The sequence below is a fragment of the Cuculus canorus genome, chromosome 17, assembly GCF_017976375.1.
Source record: "Cuculus canorus isolate bCucCan1 chromosome 17, bCucCan1.pri, whole genome shotgun sequence".
Taxonomy (NCBI): Eukaryota; Metazoa; Chordata; class Aves; order Cuculiformes; family Cuculidae; genus Cuculus; species Cuculus canorus.
Window position 1 is genome coordinate 10,049,745 of NC_071417.1, and position 15,890 is coordinate 10,065,634.

The 15,890-nt window shown below is 38.4% G+C and overlaps 1 protein-coding gene across 2 annotated transcripts in view; it reads right to left on the bottom strand.

Moving 5' to 3' along the window:
• The window catches only part of KNTC1 (kinetochore associated 1), a 40,674-nt gene that overhangs the window by 230 nt on the left and 24,554 nt on the right, over positions 1–15,890 (bottom strand). The window contains exons 41-63 of one of the 2 annotated variants that reach the window (XM_009560426.2): positions 15,613–15,741; positions 14,427–14,543; positions 13,931–14,040; positions 13,533–13,743; positions 12,925–13,014; positions 12,425–12,596; positions 11,950–12,008; positions 11,593–11,809; positions 11,028–11,101; positions 9,895–10,105; positions 9,676–9,785; positions 8,968–9,017; positions 8,510–8,588; positions 7,950–8,068; positions 6,476–6,611; positions 5,561–5,656; positions 4,599–4,655; positions 4,117–4,171; positions 3,974–4,037; positions 2,805–2,934; positions 1,732–1,821; positions 1,053–1,198; positions 129–219 (exon numbers count right to left, since the gene is read on the bottom strand). In XM_009560426.2, the coding sequence (XP_009558721.2) occupies positions 129–219; positions 1,053–1,198; positions 1,732–1,821; positions 2,805–2,934; positions 3,974–4,037; positions 4,117–4,171; positions 4,599–4,655; positions 5,561–5,656; positions 6,476–6,611; positions 7,950–8,068; positions 8,510–8,588; positions 8,968–9,017; positions 9,676–9,785; positions 9,895–10,105; positions 11,028–11,101; positions 11,593–11,809; positions 11,950–12,008; positions 12,425–12,596; positions 12,925–13,014; positions 13,533–13,743; positions 13,931–14,040; positions 14,427–14,543; positions 15,613–15,741 (2,613 nt within the window). Of the gene's footprint in view, positions 1–63; positions 220–1,052; positions 1,199–1,731; positions 1,822–2,804; positions 2,935–3,973; positions 4,038–4,116; positions 4,172–4,598; positions 4,656–5,560; positions 5,657–6,475; positions 6,612–7,949; positions 8,069–8,509; positions 8,589–8,967; positions 9,018–9,675; positions 9,786–9,894; positions 10,106–11,027; positions 11,102–11,592; positions 11,810–11,949; positions 12,009–12,424; positions 12,597–12,924; positions 13,015–13,532; positions 13,744–13,930; positions 14,041–14,426; positions 14,544–15,612; positions 15,742–15,890 lie in introns of those variants that run through there. The other variant, XM_054082861.1, reaches the window with a different exon arrangement.

Genomic DNA, 15,890 nt, shown 5'->3' on the forward strand with positions numbered 1-15,890 from the left:
TTGAATTAATGGACTATTTTATTATATGCGATGCATTTTACTAAAATATATCAGCTAACAAGCTGAGAGTCTTAGCTTAGAAAAGAAAGAGAAAATACTGCGCAAGGAGGAGAAGCGGTTTGTTTTACCTTCAGAAGATCAGAGGACGGCACATCTGCCAAAGCAGGATCGCCACATTTCACTTGGTATTCTTGAATTAGGGCTGTTGCATCATCAATGCTGCAGGAGGCAGAAGTTTATCAACAAGTTCTCCGAAGAGCTAAGAATTCAAACTCTCTACACTGAAGTATAAAAGTGAGGTATGACTCCATATTTTTCAAGTCGGATGGTCCCACCATTTCCCAGTGGGGGAAAGCAAGCTATGACAAGCCTAACATTTAACCCATGGCTGTTAATAAAACCAATATATACTAGAATTTAAACAGTTATTTATTGGTTCTTGTCCCGTTTTGACTGCAGGATAACTGGTAACAATCCTGAGTATTGGGGGTTTAAAATGAAAGCTTGCAGCTGTGCACAATGAGCCCAAAAGCTGTGCTTCCCCGATTGCGGATTTGAGTGCTGCCCTGCGGGCAGTTCAGTGACAAGAGCCTTCATTTTATTTGAGTGGAACACAAAATGTAGTTCTAACTTTTGAAAAACTTAGCAGCTATCCCACTAATTCGTAAGTATAAGGCAGTTCATTTATTTTTTCAGTGTGTTCTTATTGCTGGAGATGTGATTCCATGATGACACTAAGCTGAATTCATCTGAAGGTATGGTGAAGTGATTCAAAGCAAAACTCATTGCTTTTCCAGTCAGGTTACTTCTCCTATTTTCGTTTTATCTTTGATCTGCCTGCCAGCCCAAGCTCAGTGAGCTGTTTTTGTGCTCAAATCATGCTGTAAAACTATGCAAAGTAGGGAGGTGAGATTTTTATTTTATTTCTTTATTTAACTTGGCAATACTTCAAAAATTCTTGGAGACCCAAATACTAGAAAGTGTCTGTGACTTCAAAGAGATTCAATTTTTATAATTGCTATCAGTCATGCATACCTGTTTGATTAACTTACCGGTTCTTTTTAGCAAAATAATCCACCAGTTCTTTGATTTGGTGAGTCCTCATCAGTTGTTGCTTCAGCAGTGGAAAATACTTGGTTTTCAAGAACTTTTCATATAACTTCTCATTGATGATACTGTCCAAAACCAAAGATCTAATCTGGAGATTTAAATTTTAGTAATGGAAAAGTATTAATATTTTAAACATTAAAAAAACTACTTTTGAATGAAAAGAGCTCAGGCTTTTCTGATTGGACTCCCATAAACCAGGATTTAAAAAAAATGGTTTTAGTGCTGTGAAATGACACATTTTATGATGACAAATCTCACATTCAGATAGAGGAATGAGTTAAGAAACTTGCACAGGAGGGCAGCCCAAGGCAAGACAAGAGGGCAGTTTCATAAGCTCTTCGGCCTTTTTGCCTAAAATGTTTCTTTAGAAAAATGAAGTACTAATGCTGCTACAAATAGGAGCAGCCTATAACACAGCGCTGTGTGCAGACACCAGGAGTTTTACAATTGCATATTAATAAAAATACAAAAATCCCTGCAAATGTTGTTATATTTTAGAAGGGTACTTTATGTCAACTAATGCTTGGCAAGAGCAGGAGAGGAAAACAAGGTTCTGTGTGTAATTATTTATCAAAAAAGCCTCTAAGTCAAGGGCAAGTGAAATAAATTTTGTTGATTTACCTGAGAAGCAAACACCACCACTTCTCCAGTGCTCATGTGTTCCTCTGTTTGCTGCAGCACAGTTTCTAGGTCACATGTGGATAAGAAACCCTGGCAAAAATAAGTTACAGAACATTAATCTGTGCATGTTTAAAGTAGAAACTCTCCCTTTAGAGCAAGTATTTGATTTATGCAGGAACAATTAAAATTTTGAAATTCTAGGTGCAAACATGAAATTATCAAACCAGGATTTGCACAGTTCATTGCTTTTTAACTCTCAGAGGGTATTTTGCAGTAGCTGTTAGAGAGGTTTTTGACTCATTGCCAGCAGATTAAATGTCTTGCACTAATCCTGTAATTTGGGAAAACCTTTCTGAGCTTATCTTTTAATGACTGGAAATCAAGAATTTAAGATGCATTTACCTGTGCTAGTTTGCTCATGACAAATATGGGACCAGCCTATAATGCTTCATCTGGGAGAACAATGCAGAGCATAAATTAATGGAAACAAATGAGAAGAGAAAGGAAGCTGTCCGGATACATGAATAGCGAGGATATGGCTTTAAGGCAAAAGGTTTACATCAGTACTTGTGCTGCCTATCAAGGATCATTCTGAGAAGTCAAGAGCTGTCACTCAATGCTTTTCTGAAGTAGGATTTAGTACTTTTCTTACAATTTCCAGTGAAACCAGCCAATGGGTAGCGCCTCAGCAATTACATACGTTACCACCAACTTCACAAGGCATGGCTTTTGTGTTCTTTTTTTTCATGAGTTTTATGGGTGGGATCCCACAAAAGGCAAAATCCTCAAATCCACAAAAGGCAAAGTCATGTGACAAAGCAGCTGAGGACAACTTGAAGCAGGCTGGTGTTTGGTTTTTTTAAAAGAAAAGAAGAGGAAGTGTTCACGTGATTCCTATTAGAAGGACAAATTCAGGGCAGGAGCCTTTGTGTGCGGAAGTGCCAAGCAGCTCGCAGCAGTGACATATTTAAATGAACTGGAATTATGAGTTACCATCTTTCACAGTCTCTGTTGTACATAATGTGCTTAAGATATTTCCCCAACAGAGAGAGAATACAAAAGTTATTATTTACCTGAATTTGCTGCTCTCGCTTCTCAGACTGAGGAATCAGTAAGAGGCACCCCAAAGCAAAAGCTGGAAGGTCCAGCTGGGCATATTGTTTTGCTATTGCGATGACATCCAAGTCAGCCAGGACAGGACACCTTCGGAAGAAGATTAAGAGTGAATTTTCAACTATGATATCTATAACTGGATGGCTTAGTACTGTCAACAAAACTGCACTGAGATTTTTAAGCCAGATAGAACAATACATTTTTTACCTCATTTTATTTTCAGAAACAGCCAAGTTCTGTGAGTTGGAAGTCTCACAGAACACAAATATATGGCAATTTTCTAGCTTGAAACTCCCCCCCTATCTCTAGTTTCTCTTTCTAAACACCTAAGACCCTGTTTTAAGGGGAAGCGTTGGCCAACTGCCCAGAATGCTGCTTTGGTACACATGTATACACACAATAGTGTAGGCACGTTCTTCAGCTGGATCCCTTGACAGTACTTCATAACTTCTGGTTCAAGTCAGGCTCTCTTAAGACCTGGATCTTTTCTTGAGCAAATCAGAGCATTGTGGTGAATAAGAGAATGATTTGTTGTGCTTTTTTTACATTGTAAAGGCAATGCAAAACTGGTTTACATATACAATGCATTTGACTGTTAATACCATAGGTTAACCATGTGCAGCTATTAGAGTTTTGTCACATCAGATTTATCATTTGTAGGAAAATGAATTCTTTCTCTCTTATACTCTGTGTTAATGTTTTAGGAAATGTGCTATATTTTGGGCTAAGAAAAAGTTTAACTGGACTCTTAGGGTTGACCATGAGTCCTTCAGAAAGCCAGGACAGGAACAGATACCCTTCAAAGGGGCAGCGACTGGGCAGATAACTTGGTTTTCAGCAGTCTGTGCCGCTAAGTCCCAATTCTCAGAGTATTTCCCAGTACGGTTTAAACAGCCAAGGTGCTGTGTTACAGCACGTGTTGTCAGCAGTCTGTGGGCAAGCACACAATTTCTGTTTGGGTACATGCCCTGATCTTGTTCTTCTCACAAGAGGCAAAAAGTTCTTCATGCCTCAGGTTCCACAGTTTTCAGAGCTCCTTTGCACGTTCCAGGGCAGGTTGTTGGAGAGAAATCATGAACAGGCATTCCCACTCAAACAAATACAAATGTGGGATGTACTATCCACTTACTTGAGCAGAATCACAAAACACTCGCCACATTCCTCTAACTGTTTAGGACTCAGTGGGCATGAAGCTAAGAAATAAAGAAAACAGGGTAAAGTAAATACGTAACCAAGTTGCTATACAACCATGATAGCTGATACCAGCCCTACCTGTGAGAAATGGTGACAGAACTACACTTCGCCAAGCTTGACTGAAGTTGGGAACCTGTTGAGAACAAAGTTTTAAAGTAATAGCCAAACACAGTTGTAACAAGTGTAAGCACAGGCATACAGACATCCTGGCCCGCTGTAGGTGGAAGAAGCCTGTCAATTTTCTTTTCTTTTTATCCTGGATGAATTATTCCCTAATGTTGCTTTCCTCATCATTAAGACACATTTTGACTGATGGTAAAATTACTCTGTCCAACTTTTCAAACCCTCCAAGTAAGTGTTTCGTGAAGGAACCACAAGTGCAAAATACGCTACTTCGGTGATTAATAACAATACTCATCTGCATATGGCATTGTCATAAAAGCATTCAAAAAGAATCTTTTCATGCATAACACTTCATGGCTGCAATTCACACGCACACAAACAGGGTGCTAAATGGTGAAGTGAAGAAAAAGATTAGGAGTCACAGAATATTTGCTTACCTCCCATAACGAATGAATCCTAGTAATTGCTACCAAAACTCTTCTTAGATATTGAATCTGAAAAAAAAATATTTAATTATAAAATTCTACAGTGTTTTTTTAAGATTTGGCCGTCGTCTACAGAGCTGCATCACGCATGTTGTCTTGTCTGCATGACGCAGACTTACAAGTTCCTTAAGGTACCGCTGTTTCTTTGGGAGGAGTAACTGATGCGTAGGGCAATATGACTTATAGTTTAGTAAATTAAATTATCATAAGAAGTAGCAGCATATGTTGTCTCAGCAAACACCCACGATTTTGCGTAGCCTTATTACCACTGGTGCTGTAAAGTTTATGTCCCTACCTTCTTTACTATTAGTACCTAAATCCCATTAGATTAAAACTAGCTCAAATACATGCTCTTGATACAACCACATTGCCAGGTGCATCTGTTACCTCCTTAGGCTGTAGCAGCATTACATGAAGTTGGACAATTAGAGGAAATTAAGATTCTGAATGACAAAAGTCAGATTACTACCATAATAAACACCTTTGAGGGTAATATTTATGTGTGTGCGCATATGTATACAGTTATATATGCAGACATACACAAAGCTTGTGCATATCTGTATATATTCACATATAAAAATATGCATAGCATTTAGTAAAATTGTATTAATATGAAGACATTTTTCAATCTATTATAATAGAAATTACCCTTTCCTTCTGAAAGGCTTTGTGCCTTCAAACAAAATAAGCCTAAAGCAATTTAAGATCAAAATTCTCAAGCGCACTGCTAGAAAATAAATTCCTCAAAGCTTCACCAGTTTAGTATCTAAGAGCCCAAAGTAAGCATGTAAATTATCAATGTTTTTTCACAGTAAATTTACAGTTTATATGTCTATCCCATTTTTTAGAAATCAGTGGACAAAGAAGTCATTTTCTCACCTCGCTGCAGAACTTCATGCTTAAAAATTCCTTACCATATTGAAACTAAGGAGTTTCTGGAGTAGGCCACTCCACAACTGGGAATCATATACTTTGTATTCCAGACTAAGTTCTGTCACCAGTCTCACAGCCTAGAGAGGAGCAACGATATGCTGTATTGTCATATACATTCATGATCTTCGAACATTTACTGCTTGCCAGCTTAATTTTAGATTTTTACAGCATTACTAGGACCTTTAATTCCTGAAAAGCCACAATCAAACCACCTTCAAAATTATTTTACACATGCAAGGAGAATTAAAACGAAACCAAAACCCCCAACTATATGCGACCACTTTATTTTCTAATTGTAGGAAGGCCAAAGCTTTTTTTATATGTCATTTCAGATTTTAGACTGGCAGATCACTTCCATTTATTTTACAGCTATAAATCAAAAGCATTACTGTTGAAGCATTAACAGATTAGTATACTTGTTTTGTCATACACTGCTGTCTACCTGGAAATCTTGTGGTCTTCAGCGTTAAGTCAGCTGTTTAGAAAACATATTTGCTAACACAAATGAATTGTCAAAGTCAAATTCCTAAGCAGGGCATAACATAAAACCTATCCCTGGCATATTAGATAAGTAACTAAAAGTTATTCTAAAGCTCTGTACCTGTTAATATTTATTTAATTCATATTAGAGTATGAGATATGAGGTATGAGTCCAAGCAACTTGGGGGGGAGGAAGAAAAAGGCTTCTGCACCAACAATCTCGTTTCCCAGACAAGGTGCGGGTACACAAGGGTAGACAAGTACTAGGGAATAATGATGTGATAATAATGATGTGATGGGAAGTAGTCAGTCAGTACAGCAACAGTCGTTTTGGTTTTCATTTGGCCATTCTGAAAGAGGAGAATCGAACATGTAACAAACAAACAAAAAAGCCATGGGGAATTTTAAAATCATACCGTGGGTTCATGGCTGTGATTCTTCCATAGCCCCTTAATCAGTCCTTCCTTAGGACTCTTATGAAATGATTCAAAAGTGTACGGAATATTCAAGATTTCAAACTCCGCCAGATAAATGCAGCATTTTAGAAAATATCTGTAAAAAAGTACCCGCAAGAACAGGAGTTAATGATATTTACAGTGATTATTATAACTCACATAATCAAGCTAAGGATAATATTGGAAAAATGTTCTTCTGTTGCTTTTAAAGAAAAAGGAAAAAGCAGAATATACTGTATTTGCACTTATGAAGCAGATATTTATGAGGTAAAAACTTTCTGGAAATTGCTTACGGAAACCTCATTCACCTGGATGATGGATCACAGAATCACAGAATCACAAGGTTGGAAAGGACCCATTGGATCATCGAGTCCAACCATTCCTAACACTCCCTAAACCATGTCCCTAAGCACTTCATCCACCTGTTCCTTAAACACCTCCAGGGAAGGCGACTCGACCCCCTCCCTGGGCAGCTGTTCCAGTGCCCCATGACTCTCACTGTGAAGAATTTTTTTCTGATATCCAACCTGAACCTACCCTGACGGAGCTTCAGGCCATTCCCCCTTGTCCTGTCCCCTGTCACTTGGGAGAAGAGCCCAGCTCCCTCCTCTCCACAACCTCCTTTCAGGTAGTTGTAGAGAGTAATAAGGTCTCCCCTCAGCCTCCTCTTCTCCAGGCTAAACAACCCCAGCTCTCTCAGCCGCTCCTCATAAGACTTGTTCTCCAGCCCCCTCACCAGCTTTGTTGCTCTTCTCTGGACACGCTCCAGAGCCTCAACATCCTTCTTGTGGTGAGGGGTCCAGAACTGAACACAGTATTCAAGGTGGATAGCTAGGGTCATCTTTAAGTTACTAGGATTCTTACAATTAAAATTTCAATCATGCACAGACTGCATCTTTACAGAAACCCATCGTAGCTATTTGGCACAATGTACTCTGAGAACATCACTTTCCATTAAAAAGGTCCTAATTCCAGATTACCAGCACAGAACTTCTAGTCTAGCTATTTCCTAAGGAAAGTAGTTCTACAGATATTTTCAAAGAAACGACGTTATTTGCTGGTATTTGGGTTTGTCCCTTTTGCAGAGGACTATGTCTTTGCAAGACGACGAGTTCTTAACTCTGATGAACATAATGCCATATCTATGGGGAGGAGGAAAACCCTCCAGTTACTAGAGAATTAACTGCAATCTATGCAAAATGGAACAAAGTATTTTCCATGTAATGTCAATTTACTTTCAGTTTTACAAATCAGGACTGTTATGGACTGGACTGTATTGCAGTGAAATGAAAAGATCTAATCAGGCTTATCAGAAATAGGTTTTGAAAGCTCAAAAAAACCAGATTAGTAAAAAATAAAGTACTTCTCTCCAATGGCTATTTAAGACCAACACAACATCAACATTAAGGAACACCTTAAGGAAAATTCATCTTACTTTACTTTCTCTATTGGTTTCTTGAAGAGTGATTCCACGGTGTTGGTATCTGCCAGGTAGAGCAGACACTTCAGCGCTCTGCTTCTGTGAGCAAAAGTCAACTGAGTGACACCGATCGGCTGAGAGAGGGAAATACAACACAGAAAATGTCACAACAGTTGGCTGAGCAACTAAGAAGAGAGTTATATAGGTCTAGCATGATCTTTCCAAGATTTTTTTTAATTTATTTGGTGGAAATACATGCTGAGTAACAAACTGGTTCATAGTCAACTTTTATACTAACCAGTTGAAATATTTGTCATAAAATCATAGAATGGTTTGGGTTGGAAGACCTCAAAGCCATCTCCTGCCGTGGGTAGGGATACCTCCCACTAGATCAGGTTGCTCCAAGCCCCATCCAGCCTGCTCTTGAACACTTCATATGGATTTATAAACTTTTGGATAGTTATGGATACAGATGCAAAGGCCTCAGGCCTTACCATTACGGAGACAACACTCGATTTCAGTAAGAGGTAAAAGTTCCATAAGTAGCAAGCTAAAACAAGAATTTAGAAACTTACAGATGTGGCAGATGTTGTAATTGCAAAAAGCAATCTTGAACTATAATCCATTGGGCGTGACTGAAGTAGATATATAACTCTGCAAAAATGGATTTGTTTTTAATGCAAGCACAGCACAGCTACCAAAACACAATGCATCAATATGCACTCAAATATAAATATATTTCATTGTCAAAAAGAGATTAAGGATAAGAAATGCCAGGGATATGGAAAATGAGGAGAAAACCTCCCAACAGCTACTCCTAAGCACGCATTTAGATCTGTAAGGTATTACAAATGGCATTTCATCTCGGAAATAAGTATGTGATGATTCAAAACTTATGTCACCAGAAAGCAGAAATAAGAACACAATAGTGAGTTCTGAAACCCACGCTCTTATGTTTCTTGAGAAAGCCAGATAAAGTTAAACTTGCAAGTTAACAACAATTCACCATATTACAGGCAAGACACATACGTACCTTCGAAGTTCCTCATCTTCCTGCACGCCTCCAAAGATTTCTTGAGTTTTCTTTAGAAAGATATAAAAATCTAATTGTGAGTGTTTTCTAAATTGTTTGGATGAATAATTGGGTCATATCCTCGCTTAAGCCCTAGCTTAATAGCTGGGCACCCCTGCTGATGCAGCCAAAGAGACAAGTTCTGGTTTTATCAGTCCTTTCTTTCTTTAACTGTGGGCTTTGCAGTCAACACCATTCCTCAGCCTGCTTACTGGTATCTTGAGGCAGATGCAATGCCTGTTCCCTGCCCTTTCTCACCCAGCTCTACGCTGCACAGACAGCAATTAACACTCTGTCAGCTAAGTTGCAACAGGAGAGAATTCATTGTCTTCCTGATTCTAGAATCGGTGTTTGATGAGGCTCATATACTTAGAACTTCTTTAGGCTCGCTATGCTACCTTACCATACCACCAAAGATAAGATTTTACTCTCTAGACAGAGAAAAAAGAAAGCAATTTCGAATCATTCTCACTGGAGATAGTGGTGTGCGACAATATTAAAAGGTACTGAAATTGTTAGCAGTCTGAATTCAGATGCATCTTAAATAGTCATGAGTATGAAAGACAAATTATGCAAAGTAAGTTCAGTCTTTTGAAAAGTCATAAAGATATACATATTTTATGTAATTGGCTATTTTTCTCCAAAACTGAACCTCTAGTGATGACTTACTTCTGAGGGCACAATACTTGGACACAGCCATTTATCCAGCAGTTTATCCCAAATTTTGTTCATATCCAGATTGTTAATCTCAGCAATCTCCTTTGCTGCCATATGGATATCTACAGAAACAGGGAGAGAAAATCTGTTTACAATCTAGTATTATCTGGCTTAGAAACTTCTGAGAAGTGCAGCTTCTTGCTCCTTGGAAACTAGATTATGGATACTTACCTGGATAATCTCTGCCGGTTGGATTCTGAATTCTTTGGTCAATACTGTGGTGTTCGTATAGTAAAATGATAAGGTTTGCTGGTTTCCCAATAGACTTTAAATGCTCTCCAGTGTTCAAGTTATGTGTTATTAGAACATTTTCTGTTGCTGATCGCTTATACTGCATACATAATTTCTTCTGTAGGACTTGGGCTTTGTCATGTGACTCATCCTTCAACAAAATACCACAGTTTTAAATAAAACAACCTCCTTATATCAAAAGCACTAGAAAAATAATCTTAAATTTTTATAGTCTGAACCAGTGAACTGAGTAGGAAGATCTGTTCTTCAGATATGCCCCATACCTGTACCTAAAGGTATTTTTCCGGCAAACATAGAGAAAACCCATCCTGCTCCAGTAAGAAAACATACTTTGAAAGAAACTGTTGGAAAACACCTAATAAAATATGTACCACATGCACCACTATGTAAAATGCAAACATTCTGAGGTAAGATGGAGAAGGAAAAAGGATTTAATATTAAACTTTAGCTGCTAGAATTACAGTTTAATTTTGGCACAATTCTATTCAAAGTTTTGACTACACATCAGAGAACTACTTAGTGTTCACTGTGTCTCAGTAGCTCCACAGGTAGTTTGATATTTATAAGCAAGGATGAGGTTCTTATTCACCTTTCCCCACCAACCACGTGAAAATGAGCCTGAGAATCAAGTCAAAGCAGACTTTGTTTCCATTTACTATTACAAATAGCCAGAGTCTTGGAATGAGTTAATAATGCTATTGATGTAACAGCTGGAACAGATTACAACTCATTCTCCTGCATCAAGAAAAACACACACAACAGGAAAGAGAAAAAATCATACTTCCTTTAAACTGTATATTTTTTTGTCCAGCCTCCAAGAACTGCAAGCCTAATTTTTGCTGGGTTGTGAACAAGAGGAAGTTACTGGACAGAGAGGGTTCTTCTCAGGGGTCATCTACACAGGCGCTTCCCCAAAAGAAAGTACTTCCCATATCCCCAAAAGAAAGTACAACCCAAGGGCTGGTTACGGTACAATTTACACAATACTATCCAAAACACCAATGTAAGTACCCCACTGAAAACCAACAGTTTTGTGAGCAGTTTACCATTACCTTAGCTGAAGTATTCTTTAGCCATTTCTCAGCTAGATAGAGGCAGAATTTCAGTGCCTGAATCTGGTCAGGACCTATTTTAAAGGGAAAAGAGAAAGGAGGGGAAAGGACGTAAATAAAGTAAGTTTTCATTAATCCATCCTACAGCATACAGAATATCCATTTTATTTCAAAGAATTAAAAAGATAATTAGAAGCTATTTATAATACTAGGAAAATCTTGTACCTAAAGAGCCAAAAAATATTATCTGTTTGGATTCAGGTAACATAGAAGCTAGCTTAAATTTGGCTGAAATATTTGCTTTTGATGGAACACTTTTCTGAAGATGGTATGAAAATGCAGAAACTTTAAGTAAGACAACATGGCTTAGAAAGAGAGGAAAGAGGATTTAAGAGGGATGCTGTGTTATAAAATGGCTGCACGAGACAAAAGCATTTTTATTCTCAAACTGCCCCAGCTTTTATCCAAGGATACTGAACAATTGTTTGGTTACAGGCTAGCTTTTCTTTTCTCAAACCTATTCTCCCACTACTTCACCTCTCACACCATCACATATGCACCTTACCCGCTGGAAATTCTTGGGCAATCTTGTGAGCCATAGCTACGGCCCACTCTGGATTGATGATCGACAGCAGATAAGACTGAATCGTCTGCATGGTTTTAGTTGTTTCCTTGTTAACAACTGATGTATATCCAGTGTTTCTCATTTCAAAGATTTTTGGTTTCAATTTTTTTTCAAAGACATAGCGAGCTGCAGACATGTGTAAGGTATCCAGTGAAACCTACAAGAATATTAAAGTAGATGAAGAGTTGTCAAAGTCCTATAGTAAGGCCGAAATCATGCAAAAGAAAGATTAAAGCTCTTTTTTGTGTGTGGGGCAAGAAAAGTTTAGAATTAATTCCTTTCAAGATGCTACTTTACCTTCATTAGTTTGGAAATCAACAGAAGCGTTGGGAAGGATTCCTCACTGAGCTCTGCAGCTGAAAGGAAAAAGACAACTTGCCTGAGATAGTGTCATAGTTCACTTCTCTATGAAATTAAGCACCTTCAGTTTATTGTTAGATGCAGACCTCCACCGGAAAAGAGAATATAATCTTAATTATCCACACTGGCGTGGGATACATGGATTACTTTGGTCTTTGAGAAGTCCTGAGACAAGAATTTGAGGACAGAATTCTACATTTGTAGATGTCAGCTGAGGTCCACTGAAAACCAGTTACCTCACCAGCAGCAATTTGGGAGCACAAGGGCTTTCATTTCAGCAGTACTTGGCATGAAAACTGCATTAATAAAGAAATACAATTAATATAAAATATATATTGTAGATCTTTAAAGCTCACAGATAGCAGAGAAAGGCAATCATACATATATATAGCCATAAAAAAACTGAACGTACATATAATGTTCCAGAAACACTGTGTAGTTCTAAAGAATATCAGGTGAAAGGGCAGTCTGGTTTGAGCAGCTGGAGATAAGGGAATCACGTGCTCTAAAACATACTGGTGTTCAAGGTCCACAGGTGGAGAAATTCTTTTATAAGATTCCAGATGTTTGAGGAGGCTCAAAGCCTAGAAGGGGGGAAAAAGGAATAAGCAAGGAAAAAGCTGAAGAGCCACATGACTACTGTATTTCACCCTGTGCCCCCATAAACAGGCTTAAGTCCTGGAGATATGCTTTATTGGCAGAGTTAGTACATATCTGTAGAATTTTTGTCCCTGCTACGAACCATTGCTGAAAAACAGCTAGAGATCGCTATTTCTTGAATGCTATTTTCTGAATGAGATCTGTATAGATAGAATAATTCAATTCATTGCAACAGCCTCCTGAATACCTACACTAATAAACAAAAAAATACAGATGCCATTAGCAAGGTGACAGCAACATGCTTGGGCATACCTGATTCAGCTGGATAGTGGTGTTCCTTTCATCAGCATTTTGTATCACCTTCAGGAAAATCTCAATAGTTTCATAGTCATAAGGATCAAGCTGTTCAAAATAACAATCTAATTTGTAAGATCTTACATGATTTGTCTTAGAAAAATTGACGAGTAAAATTTTTCCAACTGACAGAACACTGAAGGAACATCAGTATTATAACACCATGACATACAAAAGATTTACACGTCAAAGTCCTAAACCCTAAAATAGTCAGGATATTGCAGAGACCAAACACCCGAAAGTAGATTTTTTTTGCCCCTATTCATTTTTAATGTAGCACTCTGAAATATTTCCCTCGCTATGCTTTTTAGAAGTGACATTTTATTATCTTCTGGTTGTTCTTTTGAGGGCAGTAGGGAAGAAAGACCAAACTCATCTCTAAAGAAAATCAGGTCTGTTCTGTTTTTCTAGAGACATAAAAAACTGGGACTTATCATTCAAATATCTGTGCAATTATTAATCTGACATTCAAGTGACATTTGAGACTACATGCATATGTCAGGGATTCTTTTTGCTCGTTTTATTGTGTTGGGTTTTTTGTTTTGTCCTTCTTTATTATTTTTTACCTTGTACAACATCCCACTGAGGCTGGCAACCAGGTCTCTCGTGTCTTTCAGTAGAGGAATAATTTCTAGTGCTTTAGTTAGGAGCGTGGAATGAGGTTGCTTCTCACTGTATTCTGCAGAGTCATCTTCAACATGATTTGTATTAGCATTCTTAAGAAGTAACGTTTCAACGCAAAGCTGCAGTGCGGCATCGCTGTCTAGCATGAACGTACTAAAAGAGGACAGAATATTATTTTGTCTGTGACCTTTGGTGTCGTCAAGGTGCTTTTTCCTTATGAATAAATTCAGACACCAGCATATTACATTAGTTACGATCTATTTAAACTAAAATAGATTTCAGTAGGCATGGCTCTTATTACAGCAACAGTTACAAACAATTGATTTCCTTCTGTTATTACCTGCAGTAATTCAGTATGAGATCTGTGTCTACTTTTGGATTTTGCACCAGTGTTCTTATGAGTTCCTTCTTCCTTACTGGTGGTTGTCTAAATACGGTCTCAAAAGAAATCTGCAGATAAATAAACATTTTATCTTCTTCCCAAAGAAGTGATTTAGACAATATCGGGAATAATTCCTTATAAGTTAATCTTTTACGTTTTCTGTAGTTTCAAATCAGAGATTTTCAGAGCGGGAAAAAGCAGCACATTTGCTGACTATGCCTTGTGCCAAATAATATTTAAGCACTTAGAAGTTCTTTTATAGCACCCTGATTTATTGCATTTCTCAGTTTCTGAGCTTTATTTAAGCAGACAAGCAGAATGAAAAATTAACAACACAAACCCCAAATTTCCCTACATTTCCTGTCTAAAAATCACAATACATCTCAGATTATACTGAATGTAATCAGTTAATAAAACCCTAAACAAACAAACAAACAAATAAGGAAAAACTTACACCAAGTTTACCAAGTTGGATACCCCATTCTGCATCAGTAACCAGCACTTCGAACTTCCTTTTTTCTTCTTCTTCACCACACTGGATAGCAAGCTGTGCTCCAACCAGAGCTACTGCCTAAAGGAGTGAGAAGGGAAGGGAATACGGGTATGACAAATAACCAGAAAATTGGGAATCCTGAGGTCTAAATCCTTAGAGGGACTTAAAACAATTCACAGATGACCACACAACTGTATAAGATGAAAACAAAGATCACAGAAGGTAGTATGAGGATTACCTCACCTCCTGAGTTGGCAGTTCAAAGCTACTTCAAAACTGAGTTTCTTTCTCAAAAATATTTTGCAAGGTCCTGCACCTTGTTCAGGGCAATCCCAAGCACAAAATACAGGCTGGGCAGGCAACAGATTGTGAGCAGTGCTGAATAGGAGGACCCGGGGGTGCTGGTTGATGAGAAGCTCAGCATGAGCCAGCAATGTGTGCTTGCAGCCCAGAAAGCCAACTGTGTGGGTCGAGCAGGGCGAGGGAGGGGATCCTCCCCCTTTATTCCACTTTTGTGAGACCCCACCTGGAGTCCTGTGTTCAGCTCTGAGGCTCTCAACATGAGGAGGACATAGATCTGTTGGCATGAGTCAAGAGGAGGCCATGAAGATGATCTAAGGGCTGGAGCCCCTCCTCTGAGGACGGCCTGACAGTCAGGATTGTTCAGCCTGGAGAAGGCTCCAGGGAGACCTTATAGCAGCCTTCCACTACTGAAAGGAGGCCTACAAGAAATCTGGGGAGGGACGTTTGGTGATAGGACAAAGGGTGATGGCTTTAAACTGAAAGAGGGGAGATTAAGATAATATAGTAGGAAGTAACTTTTTCCTGTGACAGCAGTGAAGCACTGGTCCAGGTTGCCCAGAGAAGCTGTGGATCTCCAGTTTCTGGAGTTGTTCAAGGCCAGGCTGGATGAGGGCTTGAGCAACCTGATCCAGTGGAAGGTGTCCCTGCCTATGGCAGGGGGCTGGAATTGGTCAGGCTTTAAGGTCTCTTTCAACCCAAACCATTCTATGATTCTACAATACAACTATACCCTTAATAACAGCAAACTATTGCACTTCCAAACAATATTGATTATATCTTTTTTTTAAAGAAACTCTTTAACATTATCTGTTTGCTGAAGAAAGACATTGCCTTGTGAATTTACCAAAACTTTTCTGTAATTTTGCCATGTGTTGTTTATGACATTCCATAGCTTATTGAACATATTTTCCTTGGGCAAAATTGTACAATAACCCAACGCCAGGTTCCGATCTATGAGACGACAGTTGAACACCTGTGTTTTAGGGAAAAAAAAAAAGGAAAAGTTTAGGAGTTTATTTTAGAGGGTCTCTTTGTATGAAGCATAACACATAAAAAGTACTCTGTAATTTAGAGGTGTATTAGACCTTTAAGTTACAGGGGAAAAAAGGAATAAAAATGAAT